At 42.8% G+C, this 27,866-nt stretch overlaps 1 protein-coding gene across 10 annotated transcripts in view; it reads left to right on the top strand.

Annotated features, from left to right (window-relative positions):
* DENND5B (DENN domain containing 5B) overlaps positions 1-27,866 on the top strand; it is a 105,662-nt gene that overhangs the window by 62,841 nt on the left and 14,955 nt on the right. For 5 of the 10 annotated variants that reach the window (XM_040061241.2, XM_040061240.1, XM_040061243.1 and 2 more), the window contains 11 exons: positions 1,340-1,527; positions 4,720-5,253; positions 6,614-6,845; positions 7,655-7,741; positions 8,912-9,062; positions 18,287-18,380; positions 19,353-19,463; positions 21,730-21,861; positions 22,821-22,973; positions 23,442-23,520; positions 24,740-24,821. In XM_040061241.2, the coding sequence (XP_039917175.1) occupies positions 1,340-1,527; positions 4,720-5,253; positions 6,614-6,845; positions 7,655-7,741; positions 8,912-9,062; positions 18,287-18,380; positions 19,353-19,463; positions 21,730-21,861; positions 22,821-22,973; positions 23,442-23,520; positions 24,740-24,821 (1,843 nt within the window). The remainder of the gene's footprint in view (positions 1-1,339; positions 1,528-4,719; positions 5,254-6,613; positions 6,846-7,654; positions 7,742-8,911; positions 9,063-18,286; positions 18,381-19,352; positions 19,464-21,729; positions 21,862-22,820; positions 22,974-23,441; positions 23,521-24,739; positions 24,822-27,866) is intronic. The other 5 variants (XM_040061246.2, XM_040061242.1, XM_040061249.2 and 2 more) reach the window with 3 other exon arrangements.

The raw sequence follows: 27,866 nt of genomic DNA, 5'->3' as shown, positions 1-27,866 counted from the left end.
TTTGTTGTTGTAATTTGCATATTTATTCAAGAACATCTTCCCAGTGACCTCCTAATAGCTGAGCAGTGTCAGATGACAGCGCTTTTGCTGTTGTTGGTGCCTGCCAAGGTCTCTGGCTGGGATGTTCAGGAAATGGGGAAGGTCAAGCTGGGCTCCTCTCCAGGCAGAAGCAGTCAATGGGGCTATAGGAAAAAGCCTTCTCACCTGACTCAGAACCAGGGTGTTCATACATGTATCTTTCATTTCCTGGGGTGGGGCAGAGAGCATGAGGAGAGATGGGCAACAACCCAAGTGTTGCCCAGCATCTGGGTCTGGCCTCCCTGAGAGGGAAAATCTTTGGTTGCTCAAGCTGGAGCTTGTGAGGTTTGCCTGGCACTGATGAGGCTTGGGTTTGGACACAGCCATGGACCTTACAAACACAGGGATCTCTGCCTGTTTCCAGATGGGTTGTCTGCACTTTGAGATTTGCTGTAAGGATTGCCATCTCTTTATGACCAGTATGTGATTTATTTATTTATTTTAAAAATTTGTTCTCAGCTTATCTTCTCATTTATATTAATAAGTAGCTTGTGGCATTGCGTTATGCCAGCTGGATATTTGATAAATAATTTGCTCTTATCTAGACTCTGAAACATCCAGCTCAGCTGGACCAAAATAAATTTTAATTTAAAAAATAATGCACAGTGAGCTTACTAAAATCAAAATATTGCGAAGCAATGAACTAGTGGATTAAATACAAATTTGGGATAGTAATGTAATATAAATATACTATCTACACAGAATATATTTGAGAACTGAATTTATATTAGGCTTCTGTTTGGATTTAACTTAAAGGCACTTCTTTTGTATACTTGAGGACTGCAAACTTCTGCTGGTATGTGGCCAAGAAAAGTCTTCTGGAAAGTACACTCAGCTTTGGAAATAGTAGCAAGTGGAGCAGAAGCAGGCAGGCAGGAGCAAGCAAGAAACCACAATGTTTGCTTGAAGTTCACTTCTTTCTCCTCTTCTTCCCCTATAAAAATACATGCTTATTATGGAATTAGAGTACTATTATCCTGTACTAGAGACAGAACTTTTGGTATCGTAAATTAAGTTAATGACAGAATAGATCTAGATAAGGTATGAATATCTATGCTCAGCAGTTTCTTTATGGGAGGAATGAGTTTTAATGGATTAAATAATGTTTAAAGTTTTTAAGTATGGTCTTACTTTCCAAATAACATCTTATCATATAAACATGGTTTCTGTCTTGTTTTGTCACTGATGTCCTTGCCAAAGGTTTCAAGAGGAGGACACAGGGAGATAATTCAATATCTGTCTTTCTCTCTCCCCTGTCTAGATTATCAGCGGCTGATGACAGTGGCAGAGGGAATCACAACGCTGCTGTTCCCGTTTCAGTGGCAGCACGTGTATGTCCCCATCCTTCCTGCCTCTCTCCTGCATTTTCTGGATGCTCCTGTTCCCTACCTGATGGGGCTGCAGTCTAAGGAGGGAACTGACCGCTCCAAGCTGGAGCTGCCTCAGGAGGTCAGTGTCTGCCTTTGGGGTCGCTGTCCTGAAATGCCTGATTGATATTTGTGTGAATTACTGCTGGAAAATAATGCCAGGTATTCAGAGGCTTCTCTGGCTCTGTAGAGACTCATTGCCAGCAGGAGTGAGATAGTGGGGATGTCTCCACAGACCTTCTTGGTCCATTTCTGAATTTAGTGAGTACCACTTACTGTTCTGAGTTCTAAAGGCTTCTCCTTCTGCTGTTTGTTGTGACAAAACTGCAAGTTCATTGGTTTTCCCTATATCACACACTTCACCAGGTTTTGTCACTCTCAGTGTCACGGTCCTACTGACAGAGGGCTAAAGAGCATTTCATTTGGGGAGGATCTTGGTGGATCTGGATCCCAGGCGCAGTTGCTAGATGGTGTAAACCTGTCCTTGTCCCCCTGCTGCTGAGGAGCATGCCTGGTCCTGCCAGCTTCATCCCATCCGTGGCTGAGCCCGTGTGTTCCTGGTCTATTACCAACGTCCTGGCCTCAAACCTGCCAGGTTTGCATTAATATGAACTGTTCAGAGAGGAAAAAAAAAAGGAGAGGTCATCCTCTTAATCTCAGGGTTAAATCTGTGGTGGTGGAGAGTGAAATGGAGATTTTTCTTCTCAAAATTTGATGAAGGTGATTAAAACTGCTTCACATTTTTAACCTGGCCATATGGCAGAGTCTTTGGGATATGGCTCACCTGCCTGCATTCCAGATGGTGACTGGAACCAGAACATGCCATGTGCTTTTAAACTTAGGTTTCTTCTTAAAATCAGTGGGAACCCCGAGAGTTCAAACAGCAGTAACATCTCCTGCCCATGGCTGTGCTGAGGGGACTCTCCTGGGGGCAGAGTCCTTGACACTTCCAAATACCTGCTCTGACTGAGGAGGCAGATGGGAGCAGCAGCTGAGGAGAATAGGCAGGAGTGGGAGTTTTTGTGTGGAAGTGGAGGGATAAACACAGGGCAGAGGTAATACAATTTTTAATAAAGGTCTATTTTACATGCTGGGTGAGGGTCACTAAGTCAGCCTCAGTGGCATGGAACTGCAAATCAAGTTTTACCTCATGGATATGGTGACTGAAGCACATGAAATCTGCACTGGTGTGGAAGCAAAGCTGCTATCTAGCTATGCTCCTCAGTAAAACCATGCTAGTATTACATAATCACTGCAATTTTTAAAATTATTAGTCACATGCTTTTGGTTAGCAGATTAAGCTGTCATTTTCCTTAAATTAAAATTTTAATGTGACAGTGTTTAATATTGCGGTATCATTGGAATAACAAATATCGCCAGGGAGAGAAGAGGAATAGTGGGGCGGAATCTGCCCCCTCCATGATGTTTAACAAATGAGTGAAAAATACCAGCATTTATGAAGACCACAGGTCCAGTTACTGTGTTAGAGGGAAAGAAAGAAGACATATTGAACAGGGAAGATCTTGAATCTCAAATTCCTTTAGACAATAAAAAATAAAAAATGCCTCAGCGTGTGAGCAGTGATGAAGCGCTGTTCACATCAGCATTCCTTTATTGTTCAGGCCAGGGGCTAGCTTTTCAAGCTCTCACTCTAAATATAAACCATTTGTTTGTTAGAGATAAAAATTCTAACAACTGGCCATCATGCCTGTCTTAAGGTTACTAATCTCCCTACATTAATTTTAATCATCAGATGTTTTTGAAGAGAGAAGTGAGACCAATTCCCCAAGGGTTTTCTGAATCCAAATCTCATTTTTCAAATTTTGTAAATGATATGCAGAGCTGAAATTAAAAAGCCTTTGAAATGAAATATTGATAGATAAGAAGGCAGTCCCTGAGCTAAAGAACTGTACTGACACATACCACAACTGTATAATAGCTACACAGTTAAATAAAGCAAATCATTTTGTATGAAGAAATGCTTTTCTTTGTACAGACTAAATTTAATACGAAAAAGCTGAAGGGACACTTCTGCTTTACCAGGGGAATCCTAATACACATTATCTTTGTGAAAGGTGATTTACGTTAATAAACATGTCCCTAAAATATCCAATATATTATAAACATGTTTGCTGTGGAATGTATTGTCCTGCTGAAAAGTAACCTTTTCGAAAGTGAAGGAAAATAAATAATTTATCTTCACATAATCTGAAGAGTAGTCTAGGGTGTTTGGTAAGAAGTAAAGAACACTAAAGTGCCTGGGAGAAGGTGGTGGAGCTGTGCTAATGGCCAAGTCAGGCTAACAAAGACCTGCTGCTACCCTATGTGTTTTTTGCATCTCCTGTTCTGCAGTTTTATGCCAGGATAAAATGCATCAGAGCTCAGCACCTTGGGAATCTGACCTGGTTTAGGATTTTACTCAGTGCACTCAGACAGTGAATTTCAGATGTAAGCTGCCGTTCACAAGATCAATTACTGTTTTTCATTCTGCTATTATTCCTGAGGGTGCATGTGCAATGTAATTAGTTTTTATGTGGGGTTCTTCTATCCCTCTATTGACGCTTTCCTAGTAAAAGTATCTGCTCCACTAGATTAATGTCTTCACTTAGTTTTAATCTTACAGCCTGAGATCCATCTCCATTCATAGCAAAGCGAAGAGCACTCTCTTTAAATCTCAGGCAGAGGAATTGTCAATATTAAAAGCTTCCATGGAAATGGGTCAAGGGAGTAGGGAAAATAAGACTTGGCCTCTAGTGGACAAGCTGTACTTTACATAATCCCAAAGGATTTCAGTGGGACCCTCTTTTGTGGTTCTGCTTGAAGCAGCATCATCTTTCTCACTGAACATCTCATTTCTTGGTAGCTCAGCTGCAGAGGCTTCTCACAGTTGGACCCTGCTAAAATAATTGTGCCTGTGAGATGCAGTAATTCACACAAATGGTATTTACATGGGCTGAGAAGTGGTGCTGCACTTCCTGCTTGGTGGTGTGTCCTTGGCCGCTCTGGGAGGGCACATGAAATCTTTGTAGTGGGGAGTTAGGAGTCTCCATGTCCTGGGGGAGCAGGAGAGGGTCAGGAGCCTTTATTTGTCATCCATTTGACCCTCAGCTTTGCTGAAGTCAGAAATGTCACGGGCTAGACGACACAGCTGAAGTGTCCTGCATACGGGTGCACTTACCCTCCTGTCTGGAAGCACCCTGGGAGAAAAGGCTACATCACAGAGGAACCGGTTCAGTGCTGAGGGTCCATTTTGAAACTTTCATTTGTATTTCAGGCAAACTTGTGCTTTGTTGACATCGATAACCATTTCATCGAACTGCCGGAGGAATTCCCACAGTTCCCCAACAAGCTGGAGTTTATCCAGGAAATCTCCGAGGTCCTCCTGCAGTTCGGGATCCCTCCAGAAGGCAACCTGCATTGCAGCGACAGCGCCACCAAACTCAAGAACTTGGTTCTTAGTGACCTGGTGAACGACAAGAAGAACGGGAACATCCCCAGCAACGCCCTCAACATGTACGAGCTGCTGAAAGGCAACGAGACGATCGCCCGCCTGCAAGCCCTGGCCAAGAGAACGGGCGTGACCATGGAGAAAATGACCATCACCACCCCCCTCACAGAGGAGAAGGATGGGAAGCTGTCGTGTGAGGAGCTGGAGCTGAGGGACTACAAACTGAACGTGCAGCTGCGCGAGGTTTTCGCCAACCGCTTCACGCAGATGTTTGCGGACTACGAGGCTTTCGTCATCCAGGCTGCCCCCGACATGGAGTCGTGGCTGACAAACAGGGAACAAATGCAAAACTTTGACAAAGTAAAGACAGCCATGTATTTGTGTCTCCATCTAAAAGGGGGAGGGAGGATAGCTGTGTTGGTATATATGGCCTAGGTACTCTTTAATCTGCCGTTCCTCGTCTGCCTCACTGCAAGATTTGTCCATTTCCATTACACAGGGCCAGATCTCCTGCCAGAGTAAATCGGAGCACATCCACTGAGCTGTTCAGAGCCACCCTGGCTTGTGCAAACCAAGCTGGCAGGCTTCTGCCTGCTCGTGGGGCCGTTCCTGTGGGCTTGGTGGAAGGGTAGCAACGCAAAGGGACTTTTTTTCCCCGTCTTATTTTCTTCTTTTGTTTTTTGAGAGGAGAGGTGCACACTTGAGACAAACAACAAATCTAGTTTTACGTGTTTCCTAATCTCACAGTAGAGGGTTTTTTGTAATGGGTAATGTTGTTCTGAAGAAGGTTATCACTTAAAGAGTATTGTTATGACTCCAATGCAGTGTATGCACAGGAGGGAAAAGGAATCCCTTGAGATTAGAAATGGGGATGTAAAGTGATGGGAGGATAGCAAAAGGAACAGGAAATGTTGGGAAGCTTGCACAACTGTTGAGTGACCATACAAAGCAGATAGTGTTTGTAGCCACCATCTTTTCTAGATACAAGTCCTTCTCTAAGGAAAAGGTTAAAAGATGAACAGTGAGGAACAGACTAAATCCTAATCTGAGTCACTTTTTGATTTAAAAGAATTGCTGCCGTGCCTTTTATTGGTTTGTTTGTTTTCTGGCATTAAACAGTGTAGCATTCAAAAGGATGGGGTTGTTTAGGCAATCTCTGCTAGTGCTTCTGCAATAAAATGGGCTGTTAAGTTTAGGGTTTGTAAAGCTCTGTTAGAGACTTGGACACACAGTCAATTGTAAATTCATGATTGATTGCCCTGTGTAACATCGCAGAAGAGCATCAGCTAAAGAGTGCTGTACCACCTTTGATATGTGTGACACCTTAATAAGTGATATGGTCCCACACAACCATGCCCAGACCAGAGGTGCCAAGGTGGAACATGTGGTGGTCTGCCATGCATCATTTCACAAGCTTTATTCCTGGGGGTGATAGCTGCTAGGTTGCTCTGAAAAAGCAGGCAGCATGAGCACTACTTCAGTAACTCCACATTCCCTTTGTTCCAGCTGTCACAAAGCCTCTCTGACTGCTTATTTCTTACAGTTGTGAACCAAACCCCTTTGTAGATGGATTCACAGCTCTCTGAGAGGGGTTTTTACAGTGGGGGAAGTCTTGTCCAAGCTTTCCAGCTGGCTGCTGGTTCAGTTCTCTGCCGAAGGATGGCTGGGCACATCAGTGCTGGGCGGGAATGTGGCACTAATGAGCTGTTCTGTATTTCAGGCTTCCTTCCTTTCGGACCAACCCGAGCCTTACCTCCCATTCCTTTCACACTTCATCGAAACACAGATGTTTGCAACCTTCATAGACAATAAGATCATGTCCCAGTGGGAAGAGAAGGACCCTTTTCTACGAGTTTTTGACTCCAGAATTGAGAAAATAAGGCTATATAATGTCAGGGCCCCTGCACTGCGGACATCCAACTACCAGAAATGCAGCACTTTGAAAGAAGCAGGTACGTTCAGATGGCCTGGTAAAATATTTAAAAGTACAATGTCAGCCACCAAGAAATATAAGTCCTCAGTCATCTGAGTGTTGCAGTTGATGAGGAAGTCCTAGAGCTATCTGAGGAGGACTCAGCAGTGTCCTTCTCATCTGAGCAAAAACTTTAGCATGCTGTTAAAGACCGGGAATGGCAGGAGCCTTTACCTTCCCTTGGAGCTCTCCTGGGCTGGTGCCTTTAATAAAATCAAGCCAAACCCAAATGGAACTGGCTCGCAGTTTCTCATTTCAGGCTGCCCCTGTTCCATTGCCAGGAGAGCTTTCCCTCACCCTGGGGGTGGGACCAGTGCCAGCCACACTGAGGAGTCGAGCCCCTGTGTCTGCTCCACTGGCCTTGTCTCCCCATTCCCATAAAAAACACGTTGTTTTGCCTTGCACCATTTGGTCAGAACAGCAGGGGATGCCGGGGCCGTAATCCTGTGTGGCATATTTAGTACCTCCAGCAGGAGATGTTCAGTGTTAATGAACAATACTCTGTACTGAAGGCTTGGAATTTTTTTCTGTTACTGTCACAGGATGCCTTTTCAAATTATACTTGAATTTCTTACTTAATGCTTGTGCAAGTATTTATTTAATTTCTAAGTAATACAGGGAAATTATACTCCTAAATTTGCTGGGACACATGTTAGTAAGCTAGGGCAAACAATTCTCATGGGGGTTTTTTTGTTTAACTCCTTCGGTGTTTTACTTGTTATAAACATGTCAGAAGTAGAAATCTGTGTCTGTTAATTTTTTCTGTCTAAACCCAATTCTAATTTGCAGGTCAGCTGTCTATTCAGCGTCTAGTTTTGGCAGATATTGTGGCACCAGAACCTCATTTTCTGTCTTGTGAAAAGCAGCAAACTGATAGTAATACCAATTTTACTTCATATTTACCATTCACAGTATATGTGACCCCAGCACTGATCCAGCACCTGTTTGTTTAACTATTTTCGGAACCCTTCAAATCCTCTGACCCCACACTACCCACTCCTTTTCTCCAAAATGGAGCCATACAAAGTGATTTTTCTTTTTTCCAGAGGGGAAAAAAAAATACTTGCTGAGTTTCTAATGATAATGTATGTAAATCTTGTGACAGCTTCTTTCCCATCACAATTTTATAAAATAGGAAATGAGTTCTATGTTGTTTTCAACACATGGAAAGCAGATTTAGCTTCCTCATTTTGCATATGTATTCTCTAGCTGTGATACTCTGAAAGAACAGGCCTGCCCGTTAATAGATGGGCTAGAAAGGGTTGAATATTAAAGTTGCTAATTAAATGCTGAATTTGCCCATACACCTCCTTTCCCGAGTTCTTCACAAGAGGGTGACAGGTTTTATTTTCATTCTGCTTGAGGTTTGAGATTGAAACCCTCAAGTCCTTGAAGCAGAGGATTGAACTGCTTTAGTCTCAGTGGTGCTGACATTCCTGGGAAGCCGTCTCCCACCTTACCCCTAGCCTTCCTTGTTCCCAAGAATCTGCTCATCCTCTTGATGCTGCTCAGGTCTTGGTAGAGTTAGCTGTGCTTTTTGAAGGCCTGCCATCCAGTAAGGCATATCTAATTTCAGGAGGAGGATCACTGGAGTCCCAGATGTTTGCAAAACTCAGGTGACCCCTGCCATGCATCTGCCCAAGGGAATGTGTCTGGGGCTAAGCAAGGTGCCCAGTCCCACGGGGTTGTAGCTGGCCTTGGAGGTCTCTGTTCTGCTGAAGAAGCCTTAAAATCAAACAAGGAATTTCAGGGAAAGATTGCACTGCTCTTGGCAGTTCCTAATGCATCTCGTAGGCTCCTGTAAATACCTGCTTGCTTAACAGCTAACTTGCTTGCACCAGTGTTCATTGTGTTGGGTAAAGAAACTAAAAACAAAATTTAAAAACCTACAGCACAAGTGTCTCCTCACCTCTGTGAGTGGCAGATTTCTCTGTCTGAGGTCACTATTTGGGTTTTCACGGGTCTGAGCATGACCACTGCTGTTGGGACAGCGTGTGCCCTGGGTGGGTTGTGGCACAGTTGTTCACCTGTGACTGTCACCTGCAGCCCAGTCCATCGAGCAGCGGCTGATGAAGATTGACCACACGGCCATCCACCCTCACCTGCTCGATATGAAGATTGGCCAAGGGAAATACGAGCAAGGATTTTTCCCAAAGCTGCAGTCAGATGTCTTGGCAACGGGACCCACCAATAACAAGTAAGGGCAGTTTTTATTTTCTGGATTTAAAAGCAGGTTTCTCATGCAAATAATTCACGTCACTGAACAGAAGTCCTAATTTTGGATGGCGCATAGGCAGCCTAATGAACCCGACAGCGGTTTCCATTTCTGGTTTGTATGGCGTGCAACTTTTGGAAATATAACTGTAGTTTGGGTTGTGTAGGAAGCATTAGCTCTGTTTTGGGGAAGATTCCTCACTGCTATTTTCTGTTGAGTGGTAACTACTCTGTCTTCTCATACATAGTTTTTGTTTTGTAATTGGTCTTACAAGTTTCAAATGAATTGTTTGGCTGTTTTGCACTGAATACAGTGATTTGGAAAAGCAAGTCAAAATTCAGATTCTGAAAGAAATTTTAATGTTGAAACCTTCACACCATCATGTGGAATGAAGTTAGTGTCCACTCTGTTCCTTTCTTTTCTTCAGCTGTTATTATGTGACCCAGAGATTTTTATAGTTCTCTTTCAGTTGCCACATTGGAATACCTTGCAAGAATAACTTGGTGAGGGTGGACTGTATGTGGTTCTGTAAGTGGGTTTCTTTTTTGAGTCTGATAAAGTTCTGTGGTGCACCTTGATAAGAGGGTAGGGGTATCTATAGCTGTGGAATTGGGCATGCCATTGCATGTTCATTTGCCTAGTGTAAAATGGGAACCTGGAGCACTGATACACTTTACATCTGTACAGTTATAATACAAAGTAAGTGCTGTGAGTTCCTTTATTTTTAATCTTTCTTACTTCAAAACCCATGAATCAGGGGTTTCTCCCTCTTCAGAAGTGAAATATTTGTGCATCGTTGATTACAAACTCCTATTATCAGCTGAAGCCCTCAGTTTCAGTTTCTGGACGTCAAAATGTGGGAGCACAGGTAATTCCAAGAGCTTCAAAGACTACAGTTGTCCAAATGTTAAAGCTACCTCTTGTTCTAGACGTGTGCATGCACACACGCTGCTCTGAGCTTCTGCATGAGGTGCCCACTCAGTTCTATTTATACACCTTTTGTGCATACTAATGCTAACTAAACCCTTTTTAATAATCTGCTAGGAATAAGAATTGCAAATGATAAGATATCCTTAAGCAGTGAATGTTTAAAGAAATGGAGTTCTTTAAAGGAAATTTAAAAAACCCCAGGACCAACCAAAAAGGAGGAATGCATATTTCAAAGTTCCTTGTCCATCAGTCTTCCTGCAAATGGAGACAGAATCGTATGGGTGATGGTCCTTTGAGGAATGGAGGATTTCTTCGTCTTGTGAGATGCTGTATTTAGCAGTCTGCCTCTTATTCTTCTGGGTGGGTTTCAGTTTTACAGTGTCAGCAACAGTGTGTGTGTGCCCAGCCTGCTTAAAGTTGCTTAAATCTTCTGTCTCTCTTGAAAAATCTTAGTTGAATCTATGATTAAGCATCACTTAAAAATAGTTTTCCTTATGCCCTTTGAGATTGGCTTCTGTTATATTGGTACTTGTTCTGAAATGACTTTAACTCTGTGAGTAATAATTTTGATTTAGATTGCAGCACGTTTCAGAATTTTTAAGTACCAAAATCCCATTACTTACCACAAAGCGATGTCAAAGTGACAAATGTTTGGAATTCCTCCAGTTGTATGTTGCCAAAAAGGCTTGTAATTGGAAAATCTCAAGACCATCTGTTTTTATCTTTCTTCCTCCTGGTTTTCATGAGAGCAGCTGAGAAGACTCTTTCTCTCCCGTTTAGGACATATAATTCTCCTGATTTTACACCCATGTATAGAGCAGATTTTCCATGCTTTCTGCAGATACAGCGTGACTCTTCTGACCACAAAATCAATTAAAGTATAGCCCTCCATTAATTTGAATTTCCCACTGTATGATTCTTGGAGATAGGTTTTACTTAAAGGACTTGAGCTTTGTGTATGGGTATGGGGTAAGAGAACATTCCAGCTACATTTCCAGACTCTTCAGGTGTAGTTATTTTGTGTTTATATTATAAAATTAATGCAAAGCATATTGCTATGTAGGTAAGAATTACTGTTGCAGGCTTCCGTTTTACATAGCAAATTTTGTCCTGATTTTGTATGGAAGCGTATTTGTGGGAAATAGGGAATAATTCCCACGTTGTGGTCAATTGTTGCTGGACAGTAGCAAACAAACCAATTCAAAGCTGTTTTAATGAAAACATGTCCTCAGTGGCCAGCAATCAGGGATTTATTGCTTCCTTTTCTGAGCAGATAAAGTAACAAATACACAACCAGAGCTCATAATGTTATCTGGCTATTCCCTTCCCGTAAGCAGGAGGAGCACTGAAGGTACCTCTGTCAGTTACTGGGCTGGTACATGTGTAATATGTTATATCTAAATCACAAATGTAATGCAGACAACAAACACTTCTAGTTTCAGTTCTAGATCCCATATGTGATTTAAACAATTTCAACTAAACCCAAACCAAAGCACCCCACCCGGTTTTGTCCTCCTTTCCATCAGCAGCAGTGTCCCACTTGAGGGACTCCCCCTCTGCTCCTTGCCTTTGATACATCCCCCACATCATGGGAAAACCTTCTCAATCTACAGAGAGCAGCTGCAGGCTTCCTCTGGGTACAGAGGCATCCCCTCCACGCTGCTCTAACTGTGTAAAGCAGTGGCTTCTGCAGAAGTCCTCCTAGAAGGCATCCCAGGAGAAAACAGGCTGCAGTCCCTCAGGCTATTTGTCTGTTATTCTGGAAAAGAGCTGTGGTTTCCAGAGCCCTTATTTCCTTTCTCAAACCCCAGCACCATGCTGTGGTTTCTATGTGCTCCCTTCTTCTCTGTCTACATTTTCTGCCAGGCTTTAAATTTTAGCTGGGACTCCACTGGCTGATGCATTTGCAGGAGTGGAATTTGAATGACAAAAAGCCAAGCTACATAAACACTTCATGGTTTTTGATTAGCTGATTGTTAAATTAGGGGGAATATGCTTACAAAGCAAAATTAAAACAATGAAACAAGCTGTGTTTTCAATCTAATTGATTACCTTGTAACTTAATTTGTACTAAGAAGCTTGATAAATGAGATTAAATATTGCAGAGGAAAACAGTGATTCCCAAGCATGGGAATATATTTGCATTCTGGCAGTTTATATTGAATGCCTTCAAAAGAACAATGGAATGGATTTTTTTCTTATTTCTTTTTGTTTTCAAATGAAGGGTTTGTTTTGTTACACATTTACAAAATGGCTTTAATTACCTTTTTTTTTTTTTGCCTTCCTCTCTCTTTAGGCTTGCTTTCCCCCCCACCTCCACTTCTTCATTGGAGCCCTGCTTTTCTCCTTGCTTACTTCCCCAGCTAAGCCATTTCCTCTTTCCTGCCCTGGCCCCTTCTATCACCTGAGCCCTCTCACTCGTATCCGAGCTTCCTGTGAGCCTTGTGCTTTTGTCTGTTCTCTGTGTCCTACCTTTCCTGCCCAGTCCCCAAAGGAGGACACAGTCCCAGTCTTCAAGCACAGATCTTGCCCTCTAACCTCAGGCTTTTGCTGAGTGCTATGTTGCTCTTACCCATGAAGCAGAATTCAGAAGTTATTTTTTTGATTTTTCCAGGCATTTGTTCCCGAGCTGTGTTTTGCTGATCTGATCACTATGTCAGTATTTATTTACAAAATAAAAAAACGTGATAGGAATGTATGAAATTGGTTCATTTTTGTGCTCCATTTTATGACATGGCTTGTGTGGGCACTGTCCTGTGGCCTTCATCTTCAGCCTCCTCCTTCAGGTTGGGAACTGCTTAAAGTTTATCTGCCTGGGTCTGTGGTTCTCCTTATTTTTAAACAGGACTCTTGTTTACTTGTTGCTAGCATTTAACATCAGGTAATGATTTTAAAGTGAATATGATGTGTATATAACACAAAGAGGTTGATGTATCTCTGTGTGATAACAGATTTTGTTCTGGTTTTAACTAAATTATTTTTTGTGTGCCAAACGGTCTTTCTCTCTTAATGAGTGCTTCATATTATGTGGCTGTTTACTACCCCCCTGTCCGTAGGGTACTCTTTTAAGGCTGTGTTAAATGAAGATATCTTCTTTTAATCAAGCCAAACAATTGCAAGTAATATAGAGTGGCATCTCTGCAGCACATGTAGGTGAGCATGAAATGAGTCAGCAATGAGCCAGCCATACACAGCCCTGAGGTTATTTAAATTTTGTGAGTAGTAAAAGCTCACCTTTTGCATAAGAAAATCTGAAATAAGCAGTTACTATACTTCAGGTAACCTAATGTAGCAAACCACTGATGGGTGCAATGAAAATATTGAACCACTTGTATTCAAATACATTCATTTTCAAGAATAAAGTGTGACTGACAATCTGTACTTAAAGATGGTTTTCTGAGATGATAGGAAATACGTGCTGTGGTGACTGATGGCTGACCCTCCTGAGCTGCTGATCCTCTGCTCAACTGGTGCAAGGTGGGAAAAGTGCCATTAACTTCTTTGAGTTAATATATCATTTTAACACAGCTGTGCAGGATTGAAGCTGACAGGGAAAAATGGGCGTTGAATCCGTGCATCCGCTATTCCATTTGCTCTCCCCTGAACAGTACTACTGTCTCAAGGGATGTGCAAATTAAATACCTCATAGACAGTGGTTCCTCAGGGCTTCAGAGGTGATGCTGGCAATTCACTACAGCTCTTCCTTGCAGAGGATGACAGTTGTGTGTGCCACCCTTTGATATCACTTCTTTTCATATAAACTGATGAAAGAGGCTGTCGGTGCAAGGCCATTCTCTTTAAGGCATTTTACTAAGTTTTGTCCTCCCAATGAGCAGTTTGAGCTTTCCTATTCCGCCCTATGGCAGAGATGGAAAAGGTGCCTACGTCTCCATCCAAGCCTTTATTCTTCTTACCATGGAGCAGTTTTTGCAGAGCAGATTCACACTGTGGATCCCCTCCCTTGTCAGCCGTTCCGTGATCAGGTGGAGCTCAGTTTCAACATTCCTTTTCTTTTTTGGTCTTGTTATAAATGGATAGCCAATTTGATTAATATGAAGAATAAAAAATAGTAAAAATACAATCGTAAAAAGCCACAAGCAAAAATTAGTTCGGTACTGTGCCAGGCAAGCAGCACCAGGTGAGACAGGGAAGGGCTCTCTGGCACTACTCCACCGTGTTTCACGAAATACAGTTATCAGAGTGTCCCTTTTATACTCCCTCAATCCTTTTCGAGGGGTCCCTTCTTTTCGGTGGTCTTGTCTTACTTGTTGAGACATGTCTCTCCCTTTATCGTAAAGTTTCTTTGGGTTGCAGTCCTTCCAGACAAATATTCGTGTAGGTTCCAGTAAAAATCCTCTGGAATACGCATCTCCCAGATGAATATTCAGGCTGGTTTCAACATAAACTTGTGGACAGAGATCCTTTGGGATATGCATCTCCCAGACAACTATTCACGCTGGGTTTTCTATTAGACAACATTTCTTTGGTTTCAGCACGAATTTTTATATCATGTATTGCAGTCTGACGTGTGTTTGACTTGGAATCTCTGTGTAGTCCCACACAAACTGCATCTGAGCTCAAGGAGTTTGCATGTGCAGTCTGTGTGTGTTTAATGTGAGCATGCTTTAGGGGGCCTGGGTGGAGGCTGCAGTACAGCTGTGTGCTAGTTTGTGAGCACAGAAACTCAGATAACTCCTTTGATGGACATGTATAGGTAGAATGGGTGTTGTCATGGTTTGCAGACCTAAACAGCAGCCTGCCTCACGGGATGATGTGTATGAGGAGATTTAGGTTCTGTCCTGTAAACAAGTGCTTTTGTCTCCTTCCTTCTCTCCATTATCACTGTAAGGGGATCATAAATTGCAACAGTGATTTTTTATGGTGACGGCAATAGTGGTTAAATCCATCTGAGAAAGAGGTTCTCTAGCAGCATGTTCATGTTTTGCAGTATAAATCTTGCCTGCTACACCAGTGTTGGATTTGGGAAGATATAATTTCTTCACTTCTCCAGGGAGCTTTAGAACAGGGGGCAGGGAGAAGGTAGGGGTAGAAAGAGATGTGTTCACATGGTTGTGGTACAGCATGGCCAGTCCCTGGTGTGAGGTGCTGTTCTGCTAGATTGCTTCTGGCAGAGCAGCTTTGCTGCTGACTACCTTACCTCTTTTACTATAGAAATGTAAAAGATGATACTTAACATGAGATATTCCAAATGTCACCATTACCTTCCCTGCAACCTCTGCAAACCTATTCCTATGCTTGTTGGGTCTAATTTGATATTAAGCACTACTGACTTGACTGCCTTTATGTTACCAAGGTCTTAGTTGGAGGTGCCTAGATTCGTTTCCGTATGTTGTACTGAGCACAATCTTCCCTGGTCCCTCCTCTGAAATATCACTGCTTTTCCGCAGTCCCTGGAGGTGAGGAGCATTCAGCTGAGGAGATGGGAGTTAGATACAGACAGACACACTGAAATGAGCCTTTCCTCACTTCTCCATGGAGGCAGCTTGTCCCTGGGCTCCCTGAAACTCCGCACCCGAGCTGCGCCTGCTCCATCTCCAGAGACCTGGTGCTTGTAGCAATGCCTGCACCGTGGGGAATAAATGAAACAAGCCAGTAGTCCATGCTCGTGGCCCTGCCAGAAAAACTAAAGGGGAGAAGGCATTTTTTGGGATCAGGGGGTCCTTGGGCAGCATCCAGGCTGAGCAGCAGGAGAGCTTCATCTCCTCAGGACAAGGAGAGGAGGGACACAGGCAGCAGTGGTTATCTGAAAAGCCCAAGTCTAAGGGCTGACAACAAGCAAAGGGTTGCTGGAGGGAGAACAGCTTTCCTTGCTGCTTTGGCAGCACCTGGGCTGAGGTGTGAATAGAGCTGCAGCTGATGACAGGGCCAGCAGAGGTACGCACATGGGATTTCAGCAGCCATGGGGAAGTGGTGTGACCACTGGGGCTTTTATCCCCCTTAAAATCACTTCAAGTGATCGCAGGGAGAAGAGGAGCCATTTAAAATGCAGTTGCTGCTGGGGAGAGGGGATGGTTATTGTAATACTGAAGCATTGTTTTGGGAAAATTCTATGTGGCCCAGAAAAGAAAAGGCTTTAAAAGATTAGCTGCTTAATCCTGTTTATCTGCTGGTAGATCTTCACAAAACCTCCCAGAGAGATTCAGAGCAACATCCAAATGCACAGACCTCACCCAGTGACTCAACTCTCCTGTTCCTTAACTTAGAGTTTGGAAAAGAGGGAACATGCAGCTCACTGTGTGTAATTGCTCCTGCTAATGAGCAGCAGTCTTTTTTTTTTTTTTTTTTTTTTTCCATAAACATCCAACAGTCTTCACTTTTGTATGATTAAAACATTCAAATAGTTCTGATTAATAATCTGGAAAATGGTCTGTGCCGTCTCCCAGGTGAAGTACAGCTCTGGAGCGAACTGAAAATGCTTTAATGATGGTGTATTATTTTGTAATTAATCTGTGGCTTTCGTTCTGCTTTCACCTTTGGTGAGATGTTTGCCCTCAAAGCACACTTAAAGCAACTCTTTCATCTTCCAGTAAATGCAGAAATGCAGGTGAGGATAGATCCAAGCTCTGTCTAAAATTCAGAAAATAACCATATAAATTGGAGCAGAAAAAACATGATATGGGATAATATTTGATCTGTAGCTTAAATTTCCAGTGTGTTATTGGCATTCTGTTGTGTGAAACATAAACATGGTCCTGGCTTGCAATAAATGGAAGGTCTCCAGAGCCAAGTGGTTAAAGTCACATTAAATCTGTTATCCTCTGTTCAACAGAGTGTTTTTCTGTGACATTTCTTTTTATTGACATTAGTATAATGTAGGGGTTATTCTCTCCCTCTTAGTCATCTAATGAGGCCTTGGCTGCTGCTTCTGAAAAAAAAAAAACCAATTAAAATGTTGACTTTTTAAACTCAAGGGCTGTACGTTTTTAAGACTTCTATGGATGTGCAAAGACTTATGTCAGTGATGTGTTCCTTTGAGAAGATATCAGCATTTGCTGTGCGGACACCTATTGGGCTGTTTCATTTTGTTAGCAGAGACTTGAGGCCACCAAAAAAAAATGCTTTAAAAATAAATGTGTTGTCTTATAGGTCCTGAGACGATGAACCACAATTACATGCAAACCCAGATTTCTTCCTTTGTATTTGTTTTCTTGATGTTGTTTATGAGGTATGGTGGGACATCAGTTTGACTTTTAAAACAACAGTTCCTGTGGCTTTTTTTCCCCTTTGTATCTGTGTGGTGAGCCAAAATTCAGATTTTGACTCTGAAGGAATTGGTGAAGATAGTTATGTACACATTAGCAAAGTTCTTCTCTCTAGAAACAGAGGCCTTTCTTTGGTCACCAGGGGCCACATTCCTGCACTACCCTTGGGCCAGATCCCCCTCTCTACACATTGCCAGTGTTTTGCCCAACATGTCAGAGCCCAAGTCCAGCTCTGTGCGAGAGTTTCCTCCCCAGGCATTCAATCTGCCCGTGTCACCAGCTGAAACTCCTTGCCCGAACAGTTAGATCCCAGATTTTATTTGTATGTGCTTCTGTTTGGGGTGCACACAGAAATACATGGGTTTGGGATCTGGAGACTGCTGTCCTCACCAATACCTCCTGTGTAGAGAGAGGAAAAATTCAGCTGGACATACATGAACAGGTGGAAAAACCCAGGCTTTCTATGGTACTTAGAAACCAAATGCTAAAAAAAAAAGATAAGGTGAAAATAGCAACATGACTAATCCCAGGAACGTCAGTATTGTCTATAACCTTCGCACATAGTAAAGTACCACAGAAAATGGACAAAGGAAAAGTCGCATTTCTCACAAAAGAGCAAAATCGTAGAAGTTGCTACTCAAAATATATAATTGTATTTTGTTTTTTGCTAAAGACACTGTTCTTGTCAAACCTCATCAACTGCAGCAGTGGTGTTGGGTAACTAAGTTCAGTGACTTACCTGGTGATGGCATCAGTGCTGTGGCCGGAGCTGCGTTTCAGGTACCAGGAGGTCTCACTGGAGAGCCTGGCAGGCAGCTGAGCACATTTCCATCAGGATTTTTGTCCCTTGGGTGGGTGCTGGTCTGTCACCTTGCGGGTGGTTTCCCATGGGGAGGTCAGGAACCCGCTCACACCCACATTTAACTACAAGGTCCAAGCTCGGGCTTTCCCTTCTTTTGCTGCAGACCCATTGGATGTCCTTCAGCTCCTGACCCAGGCTTTCCGTCCTGCTTTCCTTCTGCTCACACGTGTCTTCCCCCTCTGTTTCCCCAGCCGCTGGGCCAGCCGCAGCAGCACCACGCAGCGGAGGAAGGATCGCCTGCGGCAGCACTCGGAGCACATCGGGCTGGACAATGACATGAGGGAGGTGGGTGGCCCCATCCAAGGGCAGCACAAGCTCCTCCAGGAGGTGGAGGTTTGGACAACACTGTGCCTATTACTTGGGGCAGTTTGTGGCTACTGTATGGTGTGGTTGGGTCTCTGTAGCCATAGGGATGCCGTACAACTTCAAAGCACAGAATATAAATAAAGTGCTTTTATTATTTTGGAACAAGACAACCCCATTGTCATCATGAAAATGGCTTATTTGCTGATTTAGACCCTGGCCGTGTTACTGCACGCAGACAGCAGAGCCCTGGCAGTGTATCTGCCAAACTCTGGCCAGGGTGGAAGTCTCTGGAAGAGTGAAGTCCTTGAATAAATGTCAGCCCTGTAGAAGCGAATGAGGCAGGATCCCTCCTTTTATATTAAAGGAAGTTTTTTCCTTTCTCTTACACAGATTTCTGACATGAGTATGCTTATTTGAAAGGTTAAGGCTTTGGGGCCTTTTTATGCCTAAAGCTTGGAAACTCCCATGCATCTTGTAAATGTCAGTCACGTACATGTGTTTCTTTCCCATCTTTTCAGTTCCTCGTCCTTCATTAAATAATTTCTGCCACATTTTTCCATTGATGTCCATATGCTTCTATTGTATGTCACTAGCAAAAATATAACACTCCTGCTGTTTTGTGGTAAAACTCACTGAATAATGTTGGTCAGTGTTGGAGTTTGCCCTCCAAAAGAACCTGAGTGGATGAGAGGACTCTTCAGCCATAACTTTGAACCGTGTTTCATGGAAACACAGCAAAACAGCACTTGTACATGTTTGTTGCTATTTTTGCTAACATGGCTTTGCTAGCATATTTTGACCAGTACCCCGTGCGTGTATATGGCAGCAGAGCCTTTTTAGTACTTTGTCATGTATTTACTTTCTTCTTTTTTTGGATGTGGATCATATGCATGCTTCTTTTGCTTTGTCTCCTCTTTCTGTTCTGCCATTGGGGCATCTGCCTCCTCTTAGCCATCGGAGGAGCTTTTGCTTCGTCAGAACTCAATGGCCTTCTGGGAGTGGGATCAGGGACCACCCCCTCCTGCACGGCCTCCTAAAAAATCCTTCTCTGAATGCTGCCTGGTATGTTTTAGTTTTTCTTGTTGAAAGCTGCTTTTGAGATGTTGTTAGCATGAGGAACCTCTGTCTTTGCTGCATCTCAAACCTGTCCCTTTCTTGTAGAGTATGAGCACGTCCCTGTAGTACTTGGAAGTGTGGTTATAATCGGAAAAGTAGCTGGAAAGGAGCTTCCACACCAGCTCCCTGGAAAACACAGCGGCTCCAAGGCTAAAAGACAAGCATTTTGCTTCGCTTTGGGTTTTTTTTCCCCTGTGTTGCTCACCTGGCAATTCAGTTTAGGGTGTCAAATCCCAAAAGCATTGCTTTCTGGCTACTGGATCATTGCATCCCAGTGTGCAAGAGGATTGTGGTGCATGGATGCTGATGAACAGCCAAAGGGCAATCAACTCACTCTCTCAGCCCACCTTTATTCTTCTCTGGAACCATGGAGTTGGGTTTTTATAAATTTTAATATAATAAGATATACAGTAAATAAAGTAAGATTAGCTATGTTTTGTACTCTTCAGACTATAACCACACTTTTATGCCTTCACATTTAAAAAGAAATATTAGTTTTTCTAGTTGTATATTCCCTGTATTACTTTTTCACTGGTTTTGCTGTTAATTTTTGCACTGAGATGGAAGTCACTTGTGAGGTTGCTTACTGAACAACACCACTTTCATAGTCTGTAACTTTGTTCTTTTATTCCCACCTGTTGTTTTTGAGCTATTTTAAAATCCTTACAGTGTACTGCAGTTACCAAACTGAGAACTTCAGTGGAACACAGTTTTTCATGGCAGAACCCTACATTCTTGTCTGACCTGTTGGGGTGATGCTAAGTGGTTCTTGTCCATATTTCCATGTTGAGAAAATGTGATGGCATCAGAAAAACTATACTCTCCTTAAAAAAAAAAAAAAAAAAAAAAAGGGGGAAGGGGGGAGCTATTTCAATTAACTTCAATGTGTTAAGATTTTGGTTTTGCTTTTCCTGATCTTCCAGAAGGTGTCCATGGCAGGAAGTTTGGAACTATGTGATCTTTAAGGTCCCTTCCAACCCAAACCATTCTATGATTCTATGGAACAAATTTTCTGCCCAGGCAGAAAGCTGCAAGGATGCAGCAGCCATAGTGACCTCTCAGTTCCCCAGAAAACCCGGGCAGCAGCAGCAAGAATTCCCTGGAGGGATGTTATCTGCTCCTTCCAGGAAAGACTGGTCATTGTCACACACCATCCCCGAGAGAGGCATCATTAACTGGACAAAACCCCACTGTGGAAACAGAGCATTCCCACACCAGGCTTTGAGCGCTGTTTTTGAAGACTTTTATTTGGCAACATTCTATTATCCTGCTCTTTTTAAGAAAAAGTTACGAATAATGCTTGCACAACATTTTGATAGTTGTGGCAAATTTCTCAGCCTTGCTCAGCATGTAGCTCTCTCACTGGTGCTGGGGTCAGAAGTCACTTGCTGATTGGTTTGTGGATTTTGACTTAACAAAAAACAAAACAAAACAAAAAAACAAAACAACCCAACCCACCAAAAAAACAACAACAAAAAACTGCCAAAGCAAAAAATAACCCTACCCTTGACAACAAGGCAGTGGAACAGGAAAGTTTGAAAGTCTTGAATTACAGCTTGGATCTTTTTTTAAAGAATGTGCTGATTTTTGTGCATACTTAACCATTACCATAGTAAGAACATGAATGATCTCAAGTGTCAATTCTGATTAAAATGAGCTTCATTTGTAATCAAGAAGTTAACTAAGAATAAGATTAAGTCTCATTTTTCCTGTATAAACTATCTAGATGAAAAGCAGTGGATGAAGTCTTTCTCCTCATTTGCTAAGTGCATTTCTGCTTCTTATAAAGTATTTTTAAGGGATTTTTTTTCTATTCATGTGTAGTCTGGTCACAAATTAGGCAATTCTTAATTTATTTTTTTTTAAGTGAGAAATAACAGTGGAAAGAAGTTTTGCTTGGTGTTTTGACTTTATTGCTGAATGAAGGTATTACACTTTATGCACTTGTTGTGCCTAACTTCATGCTAGTGACTAACAGCACTGTTTACTGGCTAATACTGACTGATTCTGTACCACTCAGGAAAATATCTTGCTTTTTCTGTTGTCAGAAGGGATCATCCCACTTTTCCAGCCTGACACAGACAAGCATCAGACAAATCAAGATTATGTTTCTAGATTAACATGAGCTCCTTTGTTTTCACCACCTTGCTTGCCTGGGATGAGGAGAGTCACTCTGACCTGTAATATCTAAAATTATTCTCTTTATTTTTAGAAATACATGCAGGAGGCAAGGAGTTTAGGTAAAAATTTAAGGCAGCCCAAACTGTCAGACCTCTCTCCAGCTGTGATTGCACAGACCAACTGGAAATTTGTGGAAGGGTTGCTGAAGGAATGTCGCATGAAGGTAGGTCAGCCCCTTGCGTGCCCTCCCCTGGATGACAGTGAGCTCCTATAGCACCTGCAGATGTTCTCCTAGGTCACAGCTAGAGTGGCACTGCTCTGTTGGAATACCTGGTTATTGCAGGATGGATATCCCTGCAGTGTTTTTCAACAGCCAGCAGAGAAAGGAACGTGTTGTTGCTCTTCCGTTTATGCAGTTGAAGTTGATGGAAGAAGTAGAAGGGACAGGAAGGAGAATCAGTGTGACCAGACATCTTCTGGAGGATTTCCTTTAATTGTTCATATTGACATGTAGCCTAAACAGAATGGCCTGGAGACCCTTGGTCAGAAGGGAAGTTCAGCACATGTGGTTTGTGCATGTTGTTTACGCAGGGCGAATGAAGTACAACAATTCCTGATATGAATTTTTACAGCCGTGGACATACAGCTTCTTTGTGTCCGTTGGTGGTATACTGCTTTACCTGAATGTTAAACTTTATTAGCTGCAACAAGAATTAAAACAAAAGCTAAGTAAGACTGAACGTGTATTTTGTGCTCTGATGGTAATAAATCATCAGCATAGAAATAGGACAATAGATAAATGGTATAGAAATGGGACAGCTGGAACAGGCTCCCCAGGGAAGTGGTCACAGCCAGCACCAAGTCTGCCAGAGTTCCAGAAATGTTTGGACAATGCTCTCAGACACATGGTATGATTCTTGGGGTGTCCTGTGCAGTCACAAGAGCTGGACTTGATCTTTCTGGGTCCCTTCCAAATCAGAGTATTCTCTGATTTGAAGTTATCAAGCAAACATTTTTTGTATAATAATTTTTGTTCATGTACAATCTCTGCAAATAGATTTGAAGTTTCTCTCTGTTAGCAATGGTCTCTAGACTAAGCACGTGTAAGTAAACCCATCTGTAAATTCCGTTGCTTGTTGGATAACGTCCTTAGAAACTCTTGGGATTTTTTTTTTTTAATAGACTAAACGCATGTTGGTAGAGAAGATGGGCCATGAAGCAGTTGAGCTGGGACATGGAGAAGCCAACATAACAGGTCTGGAGGAGAATACACTGATCGCCAGTCTCTGTGATCTGTTAGAAAGAATCTGGAGCCACGGTCTTCAGATCAAGCAGGTTGGTAAACACTGAATGTCATCTCTGCTTTCTAAGCTGCTACTCAGTGGTGTAACTCCAAGATAAAGCAGGAGGTGTCTTTGGGATCAGTGTCCCTGGTTCATACTTTGCAAAAGTTTGAGGAGTTTTGGGGTTTTTTTCTTGGGGGCAGGGATTGTTTTGGGGTTTTCCCCTCTGGAAATTGCACTGATGTTGTCAAGTACTTGTTTGGTTTATTCCTTTTCAACCTTCACAAAGGAAACCCAGAGGGAGGACAAAGAAACAAGGTGGGTGGTGTGACTGCTGGATCAGTGGGATGGTCCTCTCTTTCTGAGGTTTCATGGCCCAAGAGAGGAGGATTGGTTTTCATTACTGAACATTTTACCCATTCAAATGCCATTCCATTGTTCTGCCATATTTATTGGCCACTATTGGGGGTTTTTTTGTGCCTGGTTTATTTAAAGCGACTACTACCTATTCCATTCTCAGGGCAAATCTGCGTTGTGGTCCCATTTGCTTCAGTACCAGGAGAGAGAAGAGAAGCAAGAGCACAGTGCAGAGTCTCCAGGTGAGTACTTGACAGGTGACTCCATGAAAAGTCCATCACAGCAAATGAACTTGGCCATGGAGGAGCGGTGCAACCACATGAAACCCGTGCAGGATTTTCGGTGTATTTGCTTGCTAATGCCACATGTACATTTTGAGACTTCTCATAATCATTGTGGGATGTCTTGATGTCTGGACAAAATGGATTAAAATCACTGGAGGCAAAGGAACATAGTTTCCATCCTTATCTGGGAAATCATTTGATGTATGTGTGCTACCTTCATTCCCTTTTAATGAGCATTGAGTGAGGTGTGTGAGAAGCATTGTCTCCACAAGAGAGAATTTCTGAAGAAGCTGGAAGTGTGGAGCTGGGAATAAGACAGCTGACATTTTTCTTCCAGTGAGCAAAATCTGTCTCTCAAATCCCAATATGAATAACTCCATGTTCAGTAAATCTTTATACTGGTGGGTGGTGCAGTTCAGAAATTGTGTAATTAATCTCTGTCCATCAATCTAGGTGTGCAATTTATACTTTTGCTTGGCACTTTACAATCACAAAATTACTCCTGTGTTTTAAGAGAGGTTTTCTGACAACCTTGAGATGAACCTGCCCCGTGGCTGGGGTATTGTAGTAGAAGTCTCTGAACTTACACAAGTGAATCATCTTGCAAGGACTCTCCAATTCAGATCCTGCAGATGGGAACTTGTATGATCAGTCCTCAAAGAGGCATTTATGGACAAAGTAGTCTCTCCCATGAAAGGACTTTTTAATAAGCTTCAGTGAGTAATGCACTAAACAATCTGGCTGGCAGGCACAAATTCCTGAGAGCAAAATATGTCACCACAAAGTGGTTTGATCAGAGCAGAGCACAGAAATGCATGGCATTCTTTGCATTGAATATGTTACTGTAGCTTAATTTCATTTGAGTTGTTCTCAGTTATGAGCTTTCCATAGAAACTTCTTACTACTAAAACTCGTTGCTGTGCAGACTTAAGGTATTTCACATACAGAAAAAGGAAGCTAGATCTCCCAAATTCAGTGCTGGTTAAGGAAGGAATAGGTAATACTTTCAGAATTTTCATTTTGTCTACTTCTACATTTCCAGGAGAAGAGAGTTAGTGACAATGTACAGAAACAATGCAGTTACCAGCCACTTAAGATTGTTTTCAGCTGTATGTAGAACAAATGTATTGCAGACTATTACTGTTGTGTTGTATTAATTGTATTTTCTCCACTGTAGTTGGTGGTGGAACAGAAAGACGGAAGTCTGATACAGGAATTACTCTGCCTACATTGAGGGTTTCCCTGATACAAGATATGAGGTATGCAATTTGGTTCCTAAAACATTAATTGTGGGTTTAATTGTGTAGCATAAGGTAAAGATCCTCACTGGCTTCGGGTCTACAAAGGCTAAGGAGAATTAAGCCTTCTCTTCACCCCACATTCAAATCTACAACATGTTGCCTTTCTGTTTTGAAAAACTTTTGAAAAATTTCTCTGTGTTCACTTGATCTATTTCAGCAAACAGAAAATGAAAACCACACATGTTACTGCAATTTCTGTTTTCCTAGGGGAATTGTTCCAGTAATAAAGCCAGCCTCTACAAATAACAGCAGATATCTTAAAATCCTTGGTATTTTCAGTTTGTTTCTTTTCATTCATTTTTTAATTACTGAACCAGCAGGTACAGTTGATGGGCAAAGCAGAGGAACATAAAAGCCTACTCATGATGCCTGAGCAATATTCTTTCTTTTCAACTAGCATTTCACGGCAGATAGTAATAAGCGTACAAGTTTAAAAGTTCAACGAGACCTAGAATTTGAGTGAGTTTAAAGCTGGGATGTGAAGTTAAGGCAGGTTCTCTCCTGTGGACCACAGCCTGGCTCTGGAGACCTTTTCAAGCAGTGTTTCTTTGGAACCAGAAGGATTAGAGAGTCAGGTGGAGGCTGGTGTGACAGCAGCAGTTCTTCAGGGCACCTCCTTGATCACTGCCAGGTCAGGCCACTGTTTTGACACTTGTGTTGCCAGGGCTAAGGATTTCAATGGGATAAACGTGCCATGAAAAGAGAGGAGGAGTAATGAAATAATGCTCATCTGTAAAGAGCTGAGAGCAATTGCTGGTAATTTAATGTGTGAGACAACATGAGTACAATTTCTGGCAATACCGTGTCCTTCTTACACCTAAAAATATGGCAAAAGAACCTTAGGGTAAAAATAAGTTTTCTTGTAGTTAGTTGACAAGACCCTGATTGCAGTGATGTGTTTTTTACTATGTGTGTTGATAGTGAAGGCAGATTTTTCTGGGAAAAAATGTCACTGTACTCCCCACCTGCAGTGTGCAACCTTTTAGTTTGACACTTTGTAGTTTGACTCTTTTGTTCTGATTTCAAAGAGCATGACATGCCACGCACGGCTAAAATAACATGTAAAAGAGGGAGAGAGAGTACATACAGTGTAAATAGGGGTGCAGTGCCAAGAGGTCGCTTTGAACATGTGTCTGCCATTTTAGCATCCCTCTCATGGGATGTGGCAGCTCACTCCTTAATTCAGTCCTGGGAGTCTGACAGGCATGTAGAGGGTCAGTCTGAGGGAAGGATGGAGGATCTGGAGCGGAAACTCCTGTGCTGGGTGGGGTTTGCTGACAGAAGAGGCTGTGTGTGCTCACTGCTTCGTGCATGGGTTCTGTCTTCCACGAGCTTCCACTGGAGTAATGAAAGCCCAGCATGGATCTGAGCTCTCTTGTTTGAATCACAAAAGTCTTTCTTACTGCTCTTCAGAGAAAAAGTACAGAAGCAGAACATTACCTTTCATAATGTCTTGGGTTTTCGTGATTGTCCACAAACGTGTCTGGTCATAGAAAATGCTGGGCAGATGGTGAGCTGAATTTGTCATCTGTAATCTCAAGGCATACTTTCTCCTGCTTGGAAGGAATGCTGCCTAATATTTGTTTGCACCCACAGACCCAGGCTGAAGTTGAAGGATGGGTAATTGTTAAATTGCAGGGCATGTGGTGCTGACTGAGCTAATGGCTGGAGGATTAAGCATTGCCTTAAGCAGGGCTTGTTTCTCATGGCTCATGCAAGGTTATGTAAACAACTTAAAAGCAGGGCTGAGTTACAGCCATGCTCTGAATGTGCCATGTGCTACAGGTGTGTCCTCTGCCCCCCCCTAAAAGCCAGGCACCACAGATGTGGTCAGGAAGATGTTCAGGGTGTTTGTTTTGGTTCTGTGCATGGAATCTCAATGGCACAAGCTAGCCCAGAGTTACTCCCTGCAGCCTTTCCCCTGGCACAGATCTGCCTCACCTCTCCAGCCCGTGTTCCAGCTCCAGGCTGCTTCCAGCATGGCCTCAATCTTCAGGCACTGCTGAGCATCCAACCAAACCAATCAACATCAAGGCCTCCCCAAAACCTTTGCTCCAGCTGGATTCTAGTTTCTGATCCTTCCCCTTTGGGCAAGCTCTTCCTTGCTGTCAGCACTTGCTCTCATGCCCATGTTGTGCCTCCCTCCTGCAGGGAGCTGGCACTGGAGGATGTGTGCTGGCCACGGGGCCCACAGCAGTGAACAACACCTGCTGTGTTCAGAAAGAAGGCTGAGCAAAGGCCTGCTGCCTACCTGGGATGAGCTATAGGCTCCTTCCTGACTCTGCTGGCATGGGAGTGTGCGCAGCATCCCCGGGGCGTGGAGGTGCTGAGCAGCTGTAACCTCTGCTGTCAGCACAGCTGTTTCAGAGGGTTTGTCTCCCCATACCCCAGGCTTACATTAGACAGGGCAAATAGATTTTTTTTTTTTTAATTGCTAATGGGACTAAAAGCAAGTCCAAACCAGGGAGTTGCATTGAAATGGCTGTTCAGTGCTCTGACAAGAAGAATTTGCTGTGCAGTGGTGAGCATGCGGTGCTTACGCTTAGGTCACCGATAAAAATAGAGCTGTTCTGACTCTCACAACTGACAGTGAAATAAATTTGGGTTCCTGCATGCTCTGTTCTGTTACACTCTGCTTTTGCTGACACCAAGACTGATTGCTGAACCTTTTTAATATCTCCAGCAAGCTGCGTGCTTGCAGATATTTATTTTTCCCAAATGCACAATTTATGCTAATCTAGTCTGAACCAGACACAGGTAATGAAGAGGCACAGAGCGTGCATGGAATAAGGTTGAATCCATCTGTACTTGAATCTACTTACAGTGAAATAACATATTCTGCTCAGTGTTTCATATTAGATGCAATTCAAGCTGAGCACTCGGGGGGAAGGGGAGGGAGATGATAGTCTGTGCTTTGATCTTCCCATCTCCAAAAGGCTTGATATGTCTGAGGAGAGTGTCTCAACATGATGTCGTTGAGTGTAGCATGCATCCTGTTTCTCA

Source organism: Hirundo rustica, chromosome 4 (assembly GCF_015227805.2).
Source record: "Hirundo rustica isolate bHirRus1 chromosome 4, bHirRus1.pri.v3, whole genome shotgun sequence".
Taxonomy (NCBI): domain Eukaryota; kingdom Metazoa; phylum Chordata; class Aves; order Passeriformes; family Hirundinidae; genus Hirundo; species Hirundo rustica.
Note: the sequence above shows the minus strand (reverse complement) of the source record. Positions and strands in the feature narration are given on the sequence as shown.